Raw genomic sequence first — 17,494 nt, forward strand, 5'->3', positions numbered from 1 at the left:
GCGTATCACACCCTGAGTTTTTCGAGATGGAGAAGGACAGATTTCTTCTGATGTGAAAAAAACAGGAGTAAATAAAGAAGAGGGCGTCATTCGACTTGCGCTCGCCCGCTGTATCTTCTTCTTCTGTTCTCCTCCTCTCTTTCGGCTGTGGTGTCGAGGGCTCAGAGCCCGTGGTCTTCCCACCTCGAGCCGGACAGGCGATAGGCGAGGCTAGATCTTCCAACAGAAACAATAGAAACGGTTTCTTTGGCTCTCAAATATGTTGTTCTAGCCTCTTTGTCGTTCTCCTGTCTGCCGGTGCATGTAGGGGCGGTCCAGCGCGCGGTTTCGCGCTCCTCATTCTGGCGTGCAGCGGAGAAGGCTCGACGATGGGAGAGAGACTCGCGATGTGGTAGATCTTGGTCTTCCACGTAAACGCTCTCTTGTCTTTTCTCTTCGATGTTCTTTCTCCTTTTATCGCGTTTCTTCTCCTCCTTTGTGCAGTCTCCTCCGGTACGTTTTCACCATGAGTTCGTCTTCGCCTCTCTCTGGCGGCGGCGAAACGTCGTTCGTCGGCGGCTTTCCTCCGCCTTCTCTGGAGCCTCCTCCTTCCTCGTCTGCTTTCTCTCTCTCTTCTTCCTTCTCTTCTGTCTCGTCTGTTGCTTCCGCGCAGACTCTGGCCTCTGCGGCGCACAGAGCGAGACCCGCAGACGCGCCGCAGTCCCCGGGGAAGCTGAATGGACTCGCGGGGCAGTTCCGGGGTCAGTTCAGCCTTGAACGCGGAGTCGATGTAGCATTTGAGCGCGAGGAAGCCGCCCAACGTGTTGAAGATGGCTCGGAGCTCATCGAAGGCACTTGGCTGTGCAGAGGGCTCGACGTGCCTCAGGTCAACGTGCATCTCACATGGTAAAGGCCACGTCGCAGTCGACGGATGACGTCACGCCTTTAGCCGGAGGGGGATCCTCTTGTTAGTGTGGATGCGTAGAAGAGCCTCTGTTCGTGTAGCTATGCATCCGCATATATTCGTGCCTACGCATACGCGGTATGCAGCAACCTGAGTATCGCACCCGCTCAACTGTACGGAGGCGGTTGAAGCAAAGACGTCCCCCCGACGAGAATGTCGCTCTGTTTCGGCATCATTTGCGTGTGTCTGGTGGGAGGTTTTGACGGCCTCCCAGTCAGGACTACGACTTTGGCGTGAGCTTCATTTCGTCTTTTCTTTGCTGTCTTCCGTCCGCAGCCTCGTCCGAGGAACTTCGCTCGAAATCTTCAACACATCTCCATGCGCGCAAATCCTGGCGCCTCCGCACTCCCGCTCGGACACGCCTGCTTCGGTGTCGCCTGCGCGTCGCTCGACTCGCGCGGCTTCAGGGGGGAGTCCCGCAGAGGCTGCAACGCCTACCGAAGGCCCTGAGAACGAAGACGGTGCACACGAGTCTGACTCCCTTGCCTCGAGATGGCCGCGCCTCCTCCGCGTCCCGCTGCCGGCGCCCCTCGCCTCGACGCGGCTCTTCGATGCGTTTGTCTGCTCAACTCCTACCTCCGCCTGTGGACCTCCGTCTGCAGTCCACCCTCCTCGCTGTTCGTCTCTCTTTTGTCGCTTGCCTGCCTGCGCGCGCATCGCTCAGAGCCGCCGCCGAGTGCCCGCGAGAGAGGCGAAGGCCTCCGCCACTTCGTCCTCGGCGTCGGTCTTCGCCTCGTCGCTGCTGGCGTCGTGGCTCCCCCCCGCGCGCTCCAGGCGGTTTCTTATTCCGCCGCCCCGTCTCCTCGCGCCCTGGGCGCCGCTCTGCCGTCGGCGAAAAAGGAAGGCCGGCGGCGCAGCGCGCTGGTGGCTTGCGGTGCGGAAGCCGATCGATAAGAGGAAAGAAAAGAGGTGCCGCGGACGCGCCGCTGGGGGAGAAAATCCGGGGCTGTCTGAAGACGAGGAGTCGGAGGAAGAAGCCGACGGTGCGCTTCGGGGGGAAGAAAACACAAAAGTCGTCGTCGTGGCGTTTGTCACAGCGGACGGAACCCTCCATCATCTCCGTCTCAGCTTGACTGGGTGCAGAGGCGATGCAGAGGAGCTGAGACCCCCGGCAGCGAACAAGGAATCATCAGCAGCTAATGCCGAGGCTGCAGTCTCGACAAAGGAGGCTGCGGTCTGCTCTGAAGTCCTGAGTCTCTCGTCTGTGTCGCTGGACGAGGCTCTCTCTCTCTCTCCCACGTCGGCGCTGCCGCCTTCGTGTAGTCTGCCTTCGCCGCCCTTCACGCTCCTCTCTGAGGCGCAGCCATTCAAAGACGGAGAGGCAAACGGAGACGGCCAGGGGGCGAGGCACGCCGAGCCAGTCGACGACGTGGACGACGTGCAGCTGGCGCTGATTGAGGCGAGCAGTCTCTTCGTAATGGATGACGCTTCCCTTCTTCTTTCGTTTCCTCGACGGGGCTGCTGCGGCGTGCTGCAACTCTCGCCGGCGGCGCGCGGCTTCGCGGCAGAAGAAAACCAAGACTCACAGTGCGCCAGGGGGACGCTCGCTGCTTCCTCAGCCGCCGCACTCGAAGGGCGTGAGATGCGGCTCCGCAGGGAAGTGAAATTGGAGGACACGCTGTCCGCCGAGGCGCCAGCTCTGCTCGACACGCGGAGGAAGCTGCGCCTCCAGCTCGGGTCGCCAGGCGAAAACGGCGGCACAGGAGACGCTGAAGAAAGAAGAAGCGACGCAGGAGCCTACGCAGGGCCAGAGTGCGCTGAAGCGAGTCAACGAGCCTCCTCGTGGGGCCTACCTACCAGCACGACGACGTGGTGCCCAGCTCCCTTTTCCTCTCCAGCGGCTTCGGCGAGAGGCTGCGCCGACGTGGAGGCGCGCTCCACGTTCCGCGCGCCTCTTCGCCTCTTCTCGAGTCTCTTTGCCTCGTCGTCAGCTGCGCAGTTGAGTCTGCCGGGGCTCGCTGGCTGTCCGGCCTCTGCGCTGGCGAGCGAGGCACCCGCGGAAGCAGAAGCAGCCAGAGAAACGTGGCATCGCGCAGTTTTCGCGGTCCGCCTTCCATCCGCACCCCACACCACCGGCGTTTGCGTGGCGTGTGCAGAGCCGGAGACACTCTCCTCCGGCTCTGTTTGCGGGCTGTCAAGCATCTGCGTCGTGACCTGCGGCCCTGCGCGTGAGGCCTGGACTCGCGTGGAGTGCAAACGAGATGAATTCGCCGCCGAGGAGGAGCAGGATGCAAAGCGCATGGAGGGAGACACCGCTGAGGTGCGAGACGCACCAGAGTCAGGTGCGACGGCCGCCGCAACAGAGGAGCCGCAGGGAGACCTCCAAGAGGACGCTGACGCAGACGATCGCGTGGAAATCTGCGTTTGGCGCATTGGCGTCCCCAAACTCTCCGCGGCCTCGCCTGCGCCTGTTTCCTCGGCGTCGTCGCCTCCCCCCGCGTCGTCGTTCGCACTTCTCGCTCGGCGGGTTCTCAATCTCTCGCCACCTGAGCCGACGTCAGCAGATTCGCGCGTGCGCGGCGGCCTCATGGAAATGGATAGCGGCGACAGCTCGTTGAAGCCGTGGACAACGCGCGCCGCCTCCCGCATGCAGGTGGAGGCAGTGCTGGTTGCAGAGAGGTGGCGAGGCACTGCGGGAGAGCGCGAGGCCCCAGGAGACCCCGAAGAAGGCGACGGAGGCGCCTGCATCGCCCTCGTCGACCGCTGGGCACGGTGCCACGTTCTTGACTGGCGTGAGCAGCACAGCCCGCGGAAGGACGAAAGAGCGGAGTCAGAGGGTACGCGGCGAGGAAGTGGAACGTGTGAGCAGGTCCTGCGGAACGCGGGTGCGCTGAGCTACCTGGGCTGCATGCGTGTGGCGACCCCTGCGGACAGCGAGAGGAAGGAAACTGTTCCGCAGACGCAGTTGCAGCAAGCATTTCCTTCGAGCGCCTACGCGTGCTGGAACGGGTCCCCTAGAGACGCAAGACCGGTGTGCGAGGACGAGGAACTGGACGCGGGGGAATGGAGAGACCGGCGCGCCTCCACAAGCGCAATGGGCCTGTCGTCGCCGCGAAGGCGGAAGCATGCGCTCTACCTGTTCGAGCAAAAGCGCCAAGAGGAGAGGCAGCGGCGATGGCTGCTGACCGGCACGGAGTTGTGGCGGCTGCCGCCTTCGCGCGCATGCGTTGGGTCGCATCGAGAGATTGACTCCGAAACATGCGGCGAGCGCGTTGGAGTGGAGACGCCGGAGGCACAGGCGTTTCCCCTCCCTCCCCTGCCGTCCTCTACGGATGCGGCGGGCTGCGGCGCAGACGCGCTTCCGGCGGCAGCGCCCTTTCGCGTCCCCTTGGCACCGCCGCGCGCGGACTCCACGAGCCTCCACGGCGAGTGGAGCGCGGTGCGGTGTGAGACCCGTCTCTCGGAAGTAGCTGCGGCGCTGCAGGCGCTCCTCTCGCCTTCCTCGTCCCTCTTTTCCTGCCATTCGTCCTCCTTCGCGGTGTCTCCGCCTCCACCTCGCTCGGCCGTTCGCTGGCAGTCGGCGGGTCGTCTCCTTGCGTGGGTGGTGCAGGCCCTCGGCGAGCAGACGGCACTCGCGGCGGCGGGCGACTCACGACCCCGCGCTGGCGCTTCGTCGCTTTTGCATTTACTTCTCTGCACAGAAGAGAGAGAGACTGCAGGCCGCGGCAAAACACTCTTAGCCCTGCCCGCCAGCTGCGCGGTCGGCGAAGGCGACGCGTCGCTCGCGGCTGTCTCCTTCAAGCGTCTACTCTGGAGCCTCACCGTGCTCACTGTCCAGCGCGCGTGTGTGTCCCGAGAGCAGTCGCGTGTCTCCTGTGCCTCGTCCCAGGCGTCGTCGCTGCGGTTGCTCCACGCCTGCGCGCCTGTCGCTCAGCAGCCGCTGAAGGAGGGAGCCCCGCTCGCCATTTCCTCTCTGGCAGATCCCCTGCTCGCGGCGCTGGTCTCTAGTCTCCTCGTGTGCCGCTTCCTAGCGCAGCAACTGGAGGCGCTCAGCCCGTCGCGCACCCCTTTGGCCCCGTCGGTGCCTGATGACGCCTCGTGGCTTGGCGAAAAGGAGGTTAGTGGAAGCGAACGCGAGAGGCTGAAAACCGACGACGCGCACGCCTCCAGAGACAGCTTGCTCTTCTTGGGTTCCTCCGACGTCTGGTCTGCAGCACTCGCGCGCGAGAAACGCGTCCTCGACAGATCCGAGCTCGACGAAGGCGGCTTCGAGCCTGTGGACGCGGACGCGGGGGCCTCTGCATTCGAAGCGGAGTCCCCGCGAAAGCGACACCGCGTCAAGGCGGCTCGTGCTCACGCTTCAGACGGAGCCCGGGACTGCCCTCCCGGTCTCCCCCTGGTCTTCTCGTATTCGTCAGTCCCGCTTTTCTCTGTGAGTGAGTCTTCCGCTTCCGCGGGCGTTCGCGCCCTCCAGAGTTCTTCTTCGTTCCTCTCACCCATAGGGCCTCTCGGCGCGTCGCTTTCGCTTCTGCGTCCACCGATGTCTCCGACGGAGTCTCTGTTGCTCCATCTCTCTTCGCTCGCACGCGCCATCCAGCGCGAGGAGACCGCTCTCGGCCTGCGGGCTGCGGTCGGAGGCCAGGGCAAGGCTCGTTCAGACGAGCAGTGCCTCCGGGAGCTCGAAGACGAAATGAAGCTTTCGGGAGCTGCTTTCGCTCCGCGCGAGGCGTGCGCGAGACGCCGACGGAGGGATGTGGACGGCGGCGAGCGCGACGGGGACTGGGCCCGAAGGCAAGTCGAAGAGGAGGGGCTTTTCCAGTCGTTTTTCGCGTTGCATGCTCAGCCCGAACACACCCGTCAGGCTCCCTGCCTCGCGGCAACGAAGCGGACTTCTGCGTTTTCGTCCTGCTCGTTCTCGTCGGTTGGGTCTTCGATGTCGCCTGCAGGGCTGCGAACCACCGAGGCGCCGGGGCAGGGAGAGGCAGAGAGCGCGTGGACCGCAAGAGCGGAGGCAGACGCGGAGGGAGAAGAGAAACGGAACGGCGTGCCTTGCCTTGGCGTCGACGCTGGAGTTATCGAGCAAGCTCGGCAGCTTCTGTTCCGGGGAGAAGCGAAAGCGACACCTCCAGGCCTCAGGCGACCAGGGCAGAAAACTGGGGGTGTCAAGCCCAAATGTCTCGAGCCCTCTAGCGGTTGCCTTTCGGGAAGCCATGCGCTCGCCGCGTCTTCGCATCCTCTATCCGGTCTTCGCCGTTTCCTCGTTCACTGCATGCAGAGCGGCGCTGCAGACACGCCTCCTTACGCAGGTGGCGGTCTCTGTCCCCCAGGCAGTCTCTTTCTGTCTGACAACGAATCTGTGTCGCAGACGGTCGCCCTCCTCTGCAACTGCGAAGGCACGTTGAGCGCGACGCTCCGGCGTCGCGCCCGTGGTGCACGCGACCTGCAGAGAGACCGACCCGCGCGACGAGTGGCGGCCGCGGCGGCGGGCGACCAGAAGGGAAACTCTGACGGCGAGATTGAGCGGGAAGTTGCAGGCCTTCTGCGGCTCTCCTCGTCGCCCTGTTGGCGTGTCCTCGTTGCTGGGGCGCTCCGCCTCTGCGCCGCTCGCGTGCTGGCTGCCGCTGCGACGCGGGGCCAGAGCAGGAGCCCAGACGCGAAGGATTCGCCGGCGCGACGAACGGACGACACGGAGGGAGGTGTGGGGATGGAGAGGTGCTTGGAGGCGAGCTGGGCGTCGCGGGGTGGGAATGAGGCGGTCGCGGCGTTGGCGTGTTTTGTCCTCGGGAAGGAGCACCTGCCGCCCGCTGGGAACAGAAAAGACACACGAGGTGTGAGCGACAGCGGAATGACCGCCCGCGAGGCAGAGGAGACAGGCGAAGAGAGCGAGGGGAGACACCGAAGACACGCGAGGGAGGACGAAAAAAGGACGCATACGCTCTACACCACCTGCGCTGCGGTTTCCGATGATCTCCGCTTCGTCAGATCGGGCGACTCAAGGTAACGAGAAAGACAGAATGCGCTGCGCGGCGCGATAACCGTACTGTGTGAGGCTTTTCGCGTGTATGCCGTTCATCATGTAGGGCTACAGGCATGCACGGACGGAAACATCATGTATTTTTCTGATTCTGTCGTGCTGTTGGTCCGTGCGATGCCTGTGGTGCCCTGTGGTTGCAGCCTGCTGGTGCCCGCTGTTTGCACAAGCCCTTCGTCGCTCGGTGCCTTTGTGGACTTCCAGCGTCGCGTTGACGAGCTGGTGCACTCGGTGCTCTCGCCGCTACTTGGCGCGTCTGGCGCGGCGTTCGCGGCGGCCTCTTCGTGTCCCCCGCTGTCGCTGTCTGACTTCAGCGAGGCGTCGTTTGACGGCGCAGCCGCTGGAGAATTTTCTCGTCTCTTGGCTCGCTGCGAGGCTCTGCAGCCGCGCGCACGTCCCGGGGATATCCCCCCGATGGATGACTTGCTCCTGGGGCTCTGCAGCGCAGTCTCGCTTCACTCGCTTGCGTCTCTCCCTTCTGCAAGCGGTGTGCCTGACGCACTGCACAACAACCTTTCGCTTCTTCTCCCCGGCGTCGGCGACGCCTTGCTCCCGCGCTGCACAGGCGCTCGGGCGAGCCACGGGAAGACCCGAAACGCGCAGGCGTCTGGTGGCGGATTCCCCGCTGCCGGCGAGCGTCGAGAGGACGGCGCCAGTCCAGAGGGAACCCAGGGGCGCGGCGGTGAGCCGCTGGCGCACGCGTTGAACGCACGCGAAGCCCACAGCGTGTCGCCGTCTTGGCTGTCGTCTCAGTCGCGAATCGCAGTCCACGTGACCAGCGCCGCCCTCGCGAACGCTGTTGTGGGCTCTTACGTTCTTCTGACGTGCGTGGCGGCCTCGGCGGATTGGCTTGTTGCACCGGCGGCGAGCGGCTCTTGGGGGCGGAGCGACCTGGCGGAGGATGAGGGACTTTCCAGAGACGCCTCGCAGCGACAGGGCGACAGGAACGGCAGCGATGCCTCCGCATCCGACGCGTGCTTCGCTGCCGCGGCGTCGGCTCGGCGACTGTCGCAGGCGACAGACTCCGAAGCTTGGCACGACGACGCGCGTGCGCAGCCGCCTCGGGTCGGCTCGGCGTTGCTGCCGTCCCTGTCGCCCTCGTTTCGCTTCTCCTCGTCGTCCTCAGCGGCAGCCACCGCCCGCCGGTCGCGGGCGAGGTTTGCGCGAGCGAACGCCTTCTCGCTGGAGACGATCTCTCAGGCGCCCGCGCTCGACGCGTTTCTGTCCCTCGGATCCTCATCGTCTGTGGGCTGCCGGCGGGCGACGCACGCCGCCGGTGAACTCCTGCAGACTGCCCTGGAGAAGGAAGCCGCGCGCGACGGAGGAGAGGGAGTAGAGGCGGCGCGAGCGGCGGTAGAGACGCCGGGGACATGGACATCCAGTTCCGGCTACGGGGCGGGGACTGGGCATCGTCGCTCGTCCTGCGGCTCGCGCGCAGATGCGTCAGGTCATCTGCTGAGCGCAGTTCACAGGGAGGTCAATGCCATGGTGAGCGTCAAGGCGCACCCGGGCGAGAGAGGCAGGGTCAACAGCCCCAGCAGACTCTGCTTTGTCTGCTGTCGAGTGGGTCGCTGCTTCCGCTTTTTCGCTGCTTCCACGCGTTACGCGGGGACGCCAAGGGCTTCGGCAGCTAGTTTCGATACAACTCAGACCTCTTGTGTGTTCCTCAGGGTGCAAATGTAGGTGCTACCGGCAGGACGTGTTTGTGTGCCAAGTCACCCACATATATATATATATATATATATATATATATATATATATATATATATATATATATATATATTTGTATGTATATATATGTATATACATATATATATATATATATATTTGTATGTATATATATGTATATACGTATATATATATATATATATATATATATATGGATATGCTTTCTTGGTCCGGGCTAAGGGCATCTGTGTATTATTTGTGTGTTCGTCCGTCTGTGTTTCTATGCAGCTGCCTGTGTATGCAGGCTTGATTTCCGCTTTCCGCTTGTCCCCTGACTCGGAGCCTCTCGCGGTTCTGCCGCATTGCCTCCGCACACTTGACTGCTCGTCGCTGGCCTCCTTCCCACGCGCATCTGCGTTCTCCGCTTCCGCTCTCACGTCTTCTTGCTCTCTTGCGTGCTCTTGTGCTTTTCCGGCGTTTTCGCTTCTTCTTCTGCGTGTCTGGACTGAGGCGCGCGCCGCGACGGCCGGCTGCACTCCGCGGGGATGTAGCGGCGCTCATGAGAGCGAAGAGCCAGAGACGAACGCCGAGGAAGGCAGGGAAGAAGAACAGAGGAGAGATCAACGTGCTGAAGAAGAGGCTGAGGACACGGTAGCGGAGGACGGCGCACCTTCTGGGCTCGACTCCAATCGAGCCAGGCTTCCTCACTCTCCCGCAAGCGCCGAAATGAGCGCATCGCCGAGTTTCCTGACCGCGTTGATCCATTCGCTTTGTCGGCATGTGACCTCCCCGCAGACACTCTTTGCCAGAGCAGAGGTGAGGGAGGCTGCCGCACGCTTGTGTTTTGTCTGTTCGTCTTTGTCTCTCTCGCTTTTAGCGAGTGTGCGCAGCGTTTCATGTGGCTTTCTGCGCGTATCTTCTCTGATGTCGCCGCCTGTGGAGCCCAAGTGTTGCTGCTTCTTGAACTCCCGCCATGTCGTTTGTTTTTCCTTCCGGCTGCGTTGCCATAGGCGCTTGATCTTAGCCGATGTCTCGCACTCATTCAGCTATTTTCTGTGTATGCTTCCCTCCCTGGGGCGCTCGGTATCTTCTCCGTATTATGCGCTTCTTGGCGGCCTGCGTTTCTTCTATGCCGCGCGCGCCCTTGGCTGCCTCCTGGACTGCTTGCGGTCTGCAATGTGCGCGAGCCTGGCAGAGGAGCCGACCTTGTCCCCGTGTTTACGTGATGCGAACGTCACGTTTGCCAAGTATCTTCCTTTTTTCTACTCCATTGCTCCTTAACATCACAGCTATGTCGAATGTTTTGTCTGCAGGCGGCTGAAACGCTCGCGTCCTTCCTTGTGCGGTCTCCTCTCGTGTCGCATCGCGTGGCTGCGCACGCTCTGGAGGTATGGAGCTTGCTTTCGGCTTTTTCGCTCTTCGCCTCCGCCTACCACCCCTCTGCGTCCACTCCGTCGCCGGATTCCGCCGCTCTTGCCCTGCCAGTCTTCTTCCTTGCTCTGGGGCGATCTGCCTCTGAGGTCTTCACCCGTCTGCGCACCGCTGTGCGGGAGATGACGCACTGCTTCTCGCTGCTCGTTCAGCGTGAGGAGTCGCCGTCTCCACAATCTCGCTCTTCGTCTTCCGTCACCTTCGCCGTCCTCACGTCATTCTTTTTCTCGCTTCGCTCGCCTGCCGCCGCCCGCGGCAGCTGCAACGCCTCTCGAGCTCAGGAGCGAGGGCCTGCACAGCACGACAGCGCGCAGAGCGAGGGAGAGGATGAAGAGGATGCGCTGATTCGGTGCTGCATTGACACCGCAAGGAGGGACGGAGGAGCGTGTGCTTCTCTCTCTGAAGAGGAGCGAGGATTTCTGGTCAGCAGCGCCGAGGCGCTTCTGCTTTTTCGCTTGAGCCGACAGCTCGAAGCCTCCTTCCCGTTTTTCACTTCCACGCCTGCTCTGTCGAGCCCCGTTCTCGCGGGGCAGTCTCCTCTCCGTCCCTCTTGCGTCCGCGTGCACATGAGCGAGTCGACGTTTTCTCGTTCAGGCCTCTCTGCGGGCTTTTCGGGGCTACTGCGGCGGAGTGGACTGTCGTCTCACTCGGTGGTGGCCTCCGCGCGTGGTGCGCCGTCTCTCCAGGCTCTCCTTCTTCAGGCTGCCGCGACGGCAGCGGAGAAAGCGCGAGAGGCTCTTCGGCTGTGGAGAGCCGCAGTGCCTGCGTCACAGTGTGCAACCGAGACGGAGGCGGCTGCGGCGGCCTTCGAGACGCGGGTGTGGAGGGATCTTTTCGCCGCGCATGTCAGCAGCTGCCGCCTTCTGTCTGCCGTGGACGCTCTCCCACACTTGGCGTCTCCGCGCGACAAGGAGAGAGCCGTCCTTATGACGCTCGCCAGCGTGGTGCGGGCGCGTCTCCGCCGACGCGAACGCGAGCGGAGAGACGCGCGAGGAGCGGAGGGCGACGGCGACCGCTGCGGGAGCGCCGAGGCCTGCATGCGAGACGCTGACGGCGCAGCCGAGACTTGGGCCGACGCACTGGCACGCGCGACGAACGCCGAGCAGGCGTGCGGCTCACGCCAGCGCGACCAGCGGAGAGACGCGCGCCTGACAGACGGGCGCTGCGCGGGGCTCGTCGCCTCTCCCGATCCTGCCTTCTGCGCCTTCATTCGCGAACGCGGCGAGGCTGAGGCGCTCACCGACTTCTCCCTCGCAGCCCTGCGACGCGCCTGCACGAAGCCGCTCACCCTGTTCATCGAGCAAGTCCTCTTTAGAGCCGCCTTCGCGCGCAACGCCGCGATAGGGCCCGCGAGAGAGGCTTACGAGGTCAGCTCTCCACGTCTCGGGATCGCCTGACGCAAGACCTGGTAGTCTAAAATACTGGAGATCCACTGAATCCCGGAAGGCACGATCCGACGAAACGCGGTCAACGGGCGCTTGGCGCGTGCATAGGCCCCAGATGTTGCCAAAGGGAACAGCAACCTCTATGTCGTACAAACCGGCGGGCGAAAGGAGTCGAATCAGGGAGCGAAAAAAAAAACTTAGTATTTCGCGAGCCATGACGGAGGCGACGCCGCTCGAGTGTATGCGGAGTGAACCTGCTAAGTTCGTTTGCTCGCATGACTTTAGCCTCTTTCGTGTGTTTTCTCCCCAGCTGCTCAAGCAGGACTACTTAGCCTCGTCCCGCTTCGAAGAAGCAGCGCGGCTGTCCTTCCTCCACGCAGCTGCTATTCGGTGAGACAGACGGGACGGCGCTTCTTACATACATATGAGGATATATATACATTTTCTTGTGAACTTGTATTTGGTTGACCGCCGGCGCAAACTGGGCCGGCTATCATGGACAGGGGTACTGTGAATGCATGACTTCTCGTTCCTCCCTCTTGTCCAGTAGTCGATGGAATCGAGAAGGAGCTCCACGCGAACCCCACAGGAAATACTTTCCACTTTCCGCCACAAATACGAGCCAAATTGCATGTGCTTCTGCGTGTGTGCTTGTCCTCAACATAGAGCACAGAACAGTGTGAAAAAGCGGGAGATGTATTCGACTAATGTATGAACACGTCGTTGTTCCTTGCGGCTTTTTCGGCTTTGCTTTCGCTCCCCTCAGGTCGTCTGCGTCTACCCCTTCCTCCCGTTGTCTCTCCGCGTCACTGGAATCCGATTCCGTTGCCCTATTTTGTCACTCCACGAACGCAGGGGCGTTTACCTCGCTCTTTGCTTACCTCAGCAGCAGCGTCGCTAGCGCCCCTGGCCTTGCTGCGTTTCTCTCGAATCTCCAGGCGCCTCTTTCGCCCGACTCGCATCTCCTCGGCGTGTCTCACGTCCAGCGAGACAACAGTCTCCTCTCCGCGTCTCTCTCTGCCTTTTCGGACGCAGGCGAGCTGCAGTGCGACGGCGCGCCTATATGTGATTTCCCCGCGTGGGTACTCGAGAGCCTTGCGGACTTGCAGGCGATGCTCGCCAAGGGCGAGGATACAGCGGAGACACACAGAGAGACGGAGCCCGCGGGGCGGAGACACTTTGTGTGGGGTGCCGCCTCCGAGCAGAAGAGAGACGCGAACAACAACAGCCGAGAACGAGGCGCGAGGCAGAGACAAACCGACGAGGAAGCTGCGAAGGGCGACTCTTTGGCGAACAAGCACAGACGCCTGACAGAGCATGCTGGGTGGTTTCTCAAAGTACGTCCCTCACCGACTCTAAATACACATAAACACGTATATGTTTATATGAATAGATACGTCTGTGTAATCTCCTGCATGTGCGCGGCTTTCACGTATCCATAAGGCCGGTAGCACAGCAGGCGCTCCCGAGGGTCGCCACCGGAGGTCCCTCTCCCCGTGGCTCAGCTTTGCACCTCTATAGTTGCACTCGCTTCTTTGCTCTCGCCCCTCTCTGCTTCTCTGCCGGCGCAGTGCTGTCGGATTCCTGCTTCCGTGTGACTCACTTGGTTTGCCTCATTCTGTAGCATTCGTGGTGAAAGTGTGCGTCATCCATGATTTCGCTTCCGGTTGGATTCGTCTCTGGTCTCCCTCGTGTTTTCCTGCAGGCCTCCGTTGTCGCTGAGGACGAGCTGCCTTCTTCCGCGTCTCCGCAATGTCGCTTGGCGCCGGCAGGAGCGGGCGCGGGCCTTTTGGCGTCTGCGGACTGCGCCGTCATCTCTCTCCAAGCGATTCTCGAGGCCCTGACGCTGTGCAAGAATGCGCTTTGCTGCACTTCCGCGTCTCTCTTGTTTCTCCCCCCCGTCCTCGTCTCGCTCCTCCTCCCCCTGCAGGCGCCGGCGCTCTCCGCGGCGGGGGCGGCTCTCCCCGTGGGCGAGATCTGCGTCCTTGTCGTGCCCCCGAACCCGGAGGGAGGCGCCGCGGAAGCCCACGCGCAAGAACGCGACGGCGAGTCCTCTTGGCTTCCGAACGCGCTCTCGTCCGGCGCGCCCTCGGCGCTCTCTATGGAATCCAGGCCTGCGCTTTACTCCGTCGGGTCTACCTCGGGGTGCGACACCGCCGCGGCGCCTCGCTCGTGGGCGCTACAGGGGCCTAAGGCAGCCTCGGGCGCTGCACTTCTCGTTGATGAAGATAGTGCGACTGTCGCGGCCGCGCGCGCGCAGGCGCAGTCCCACACGCTCTCGCCTGCGTTTCTCAGCAAGCTCGCGGAAGTGACCAGGTAATGCCTTTCACACCAAACGCGGCAGACCTTGGCTTCAGGGTGTAGGGTCAGCGGGCGTGCCCCGGTTCAGGCGTTGCCTCTCTCGCAGAGCGCGGCGGCGCGTGTGCTGAATGCCTGTCTTCGTGAAATTGTTTCACTTTGTTTCGTTTTTCGGTATGGCCTGAAGCCCAAGTCACCTCGCCCTTTGCTGCTTCAGCTGCAGACTGTGTTGTCGTGCTAGAGGAAGACGTGCGCGCCCGCACGCGAAGTCGTGTGGAGCTTCTCGCATGTCTCCGCGCCGCCTATTGGCTCAGGCAGGCGCCTAGTGCGGCCTAGCTTCGAATCGCTGCGTCCACGGACTGACTCCCCGATAGCGGCTTTTACTAAGTGATTGTGAATCGGTGTATTTGCTGTTTCACTCGTCTCTCGTTGTCTGAAAGTATTTTCTCGCCTGGAACCAGTTGTTTTGCGTACGTACATCGTACGTCTAGAGCTTTGTATGCCTGTATGACTGACTGATGTGTTTGCCGGAGGTACGCGTGCCGAAATACCTGCTCGCCTCTGTGTGTAGAGCCATTTGTTCGCTTCTGTGTTCGTCTGCAGAGGCCGCATGATGCTTGTGACCCAGAATTCGGAAGACAGCGAGGTGTACCGACGCCGCGTCTGGAATCTGGCACCACTGGAAGTCGTCGCGCATTTGGTACGGTGGCAGAGCGTCAATTGAGAAAACGCGAACGCGAAGCACTGCAAAAATGCCCTACATCCATGTGGCAGTCTGCTCGGCTTTGAATTCGACCCTGCCGTCACCAGGTTCTGGTGTCCCTTTCCAGAAACGTTTTTTTTCTTTCCTTCGCGCCTTCGCAGCTCCCTCGTCTTTTCATGTTGACGCGCGCTTTGTGACTTCGCCTCCAGCATGGCTCTCTCAGGTACGCGATTGCTCTCCGTAACCTGGGAGTCCGTGGGATTTGCACTCGAATGAGACCTTTTGTCTCTCTTTTCCTGTCTTCTCAGGGCTTCGCGGGCCGCCTGGGCGACGCGGTTCAGTTGGCTGTTCACCTGGAGTTCGACGCGTGCGTCGCGTTCCTATCCTTCATCTGCTTCATTCTCCGCGCGTATGTCATCGTCGTAGACAACGCGTCGCTTCGCACGCTCGCGCGCCCGATTCCGAGTGACGCGCGGGGGGATCTGGGCGCCTTGGCTGCAGGCGAACTTGAGGCGTCTTCGCTGACTCCGTCGTTCCTCGCCGCGAGCTCAGCAGCGCAGGCCAGCGCCGCAGGTTCCTGGAGTCGCGAAGCGGCGAAGCGGAGGAGACTCTTAGGGCTGAACGCGAACGCGCGGGGGGAGGCGGGCGCAAGCTGGGGCAGACGCAGCAAGTTTAGGGGTTCTGAGCGCAGCCAGGCTGCGGACGAAGAACTCGGCAAAGAGGAGACGGCGAGGCGCGGAGCGTACAGAGCCTGGACTGAATTCGTTCGACAGCTGAGACGCCTCCTCCGTCCCTTCCGACCCCACGCGTGCCTGCCTCACTGGGCGCTGCGGCGCGAGGCAGACGACGCGCCCTGGGCGGAGTCGGACGAGGAGGAGGAGGAGCAGGACGAGGACGCAGAACCCGAGGCGTTCGCGAGCAACGCCTTGCGGCTTAGCCGCAAGAAGTCCGCTGAGAACATCCAAGCGGAAGGCGCGATTCGACTCCTCCACGCGAGACTCCTTGCCCACGTCACACGCGTCGCGCAGCTCTTCCCCTGCGCGGTTCCTGGGTTCGTGGTGCGTCCACAAAGGAATTTTCCGCGATTTATAAGATTTTTTCTGCAGCTCGCCAGGGCTTCTCTCCGGGCTGACGGTGTTGCGCCGCGCTCAGCTCCGCGAAGGTGCAGCTTTCTTCATGTCTCGCGCGAGCTCTCGTATCTCCTTCTTTTCGGTCATTTCCTGCTCGCCACCTGAACACTTCGACTTCCACTCCTTCTTCTTCTTCACTTTACTATTGCTTTTCTCGGCTGGTCAATGTAGACCCTCGCGCATGCACCACGGCCAACATTTCCGTTGTCTGTCACTGAGCGGTGCCGCTGCCCTTTATGTCTTTCGGCGCTGTGCCTCTCGCTTGGATCGGAGGCTTGTTTCGGTATCGTGTCCTTTTCTTTCAGTTCGAGTATCTGCGCGTGGCGTCGCTCCCGGGAAACCCAGTTGAGGCACTGGGGCAGCTGCTGCGCGAGAACTCTTTGGCGGACGCGTTCTTCCTCGTTCAGGTGCACTCGCGCGTTCGCCGTCTCGCGGCTTCGGCCTCGTCTCTCTCCCCCAAGGCTCCCTCGCACGTCGACAGCCCGCTGGCTGAGTGGATTTCCGCGCTGCCTCCTACGAAGCGGCCGGGGGCACTGCGCAACACCTTCCTCGCGCTCGCGCTCCCTCTGGTCATGCAGGTGCGAATCTGGGTTTCGCCTGGCGAGCGGCGCTGAGACAATCGGTCATATATTGTGAACGCTTTCTTTCCGGCTGCACACCGCTTTTCCTTGAAACACACTTCGCTTCTCGCCGTCTCCGGCGATGTCTGGAGTTCCGCCGTTCTTCTCCCGACCGCAGGCAGATGTATTTCGTGAGTAGATCGTGCGGTTTCCGTTTCTCTAGTTCCTCCGTCGTGTCTTCGATGTGTTCCTTCTGTTCGCCGCTGACGGGACCGACGGCGGGTGTCTCTGTTCACTGGTGTACTGCAATCATAAAGAACGTGGTTCTCTCTATCTTATAACCGGAGTCATCTTCAGTATTCTAGGAACTATAACGTCTTTGTTTATTCGATTTGCGTTATACAGTTCTGGATCGCGGATCATTTGTATTTATGTCCTCTCTCATTAACCTAGCTCTTTCATCTGAAATTCGAGCTTTGAATACCCGAATGTTGATAGGACAACTTTTTTCTGTTTTTCCCTTTTTTTCCTGCCGCGTCGCTTTCGCTGAGGCTTCTGTCTGAGGAATGAGCCGCATTCGCAGGCCGTGTCTCGCTCCAGCCTCACAGTCGGTCGGTTTTCAGTTTATCTGGGTTTTTTTGTGTGTTTTTTCTTCAGCTGCACGTGCGACTCGAAGCAGTCGCGCGCTCTAAGAACCCGGTCCAAGCCCGCGGGACGGAGGGCGATCTGCGCCACGACGAGGCGCAAACAGCCGCTGGGCTTCTTCACGAGCTCAGGCATATTCTGTCGGACTACCAAAAGGTACGACCGGTGCTCTCTGCAGCGGGAGAGGAGCCGTTTTTCGTCCGGTGGGGGGGTGATATACTTGAAGTGTGTACCTTTCTGCAAAATTGCGGGGGGTCACTTCGGGACAGAGAGTTTAATCCATAGCTCAGGCGGAGTGGGCAGCTCGTCGCCGTAGACACGCATACACACTATACAAATAAGGAGACAAACATGAAAGCAGGTGACCGGCTGACGCATAAAGCGGTAGTCGAGGACGCTGATTCTATATTTTCATCTCTAGCGCGATGCGGGTCTCTCTCTCGTCCTGTCTTCTGTGCTTCCTCGCGCCCTGAGCTCTCTTCTTTCGAGTTAGAGGTGTGGTGTTACCACTTCGCATCTACGTGGCTCCCGCTGCGGCGTTTTCTTTTTGGACACACGCCAATTCCGAGAAACAGGTTAAGGCGTTCTGAGAAGCGGACGCGGAAACACGTGTGTGCTGTTTTGTCTTTTCTGCGTCTCAGGCGGCGCGCACGGTTGAATACGACGCCAGTTCGCTCACGGCGCTCGCTCTGCTTCCGCCGTCCTCTCGCCCTTCGGCGTCTTCGCAAATCTGACTTCGCGTTCGCCAGGTGAAGCCGCT

The 17,494-nt window shown here is 61.5% G+C and overlaps 1 protein-coding gene across 1 annotated transcript; it reads left to right on the top strand.

The window, feature by feature from the left end:
• Positions 1-505: 505 nt before the first annotated feature.
• BESB_035440 (uncharacterized protein) lies at positions 506-17,468 on the top strand (the record flags this gene model as incomplete). Its single annotated transcript, XM_029362130.1, has 13 exons — positions 506-885; positions 1,220-6,880; positions 7,058-8,402; positions 8,871-9,398; positions 9,896-11,380; positions 11,709-11,788; positions 12,165-12,735; positions 13,104-13,714; positions 14,300-14,396; positions 14,708-15,457; positions 15,835-16,107; positions 16,747-16,890; positions 17,376-17,468. 13 exons carry the CDS (start codon positions 506-508, stop codon positions 17,466-17,468), a joined length of 12,018 nt encoding a protein of 4,005 aa, XP_029221095.1.
• Positions 17,469-17,494: the final 26 nt, after the last annotated feature.

The sequence above is a fragment of the Besnoitia besnoiti genome, chromosome II, assembly GCF_002563875.1.
Source record: "Besnoitia besnoiti strain Bb-Ger1 chromosome II, whole genome shotgun sequence".
Taxonomy (NCBI): Eukaryota; Apicomplexa; class Conoidasida; order Eucoccidiorida; family Sarcocystidae; genus Besnoitia; species Besnoitia besnoiti.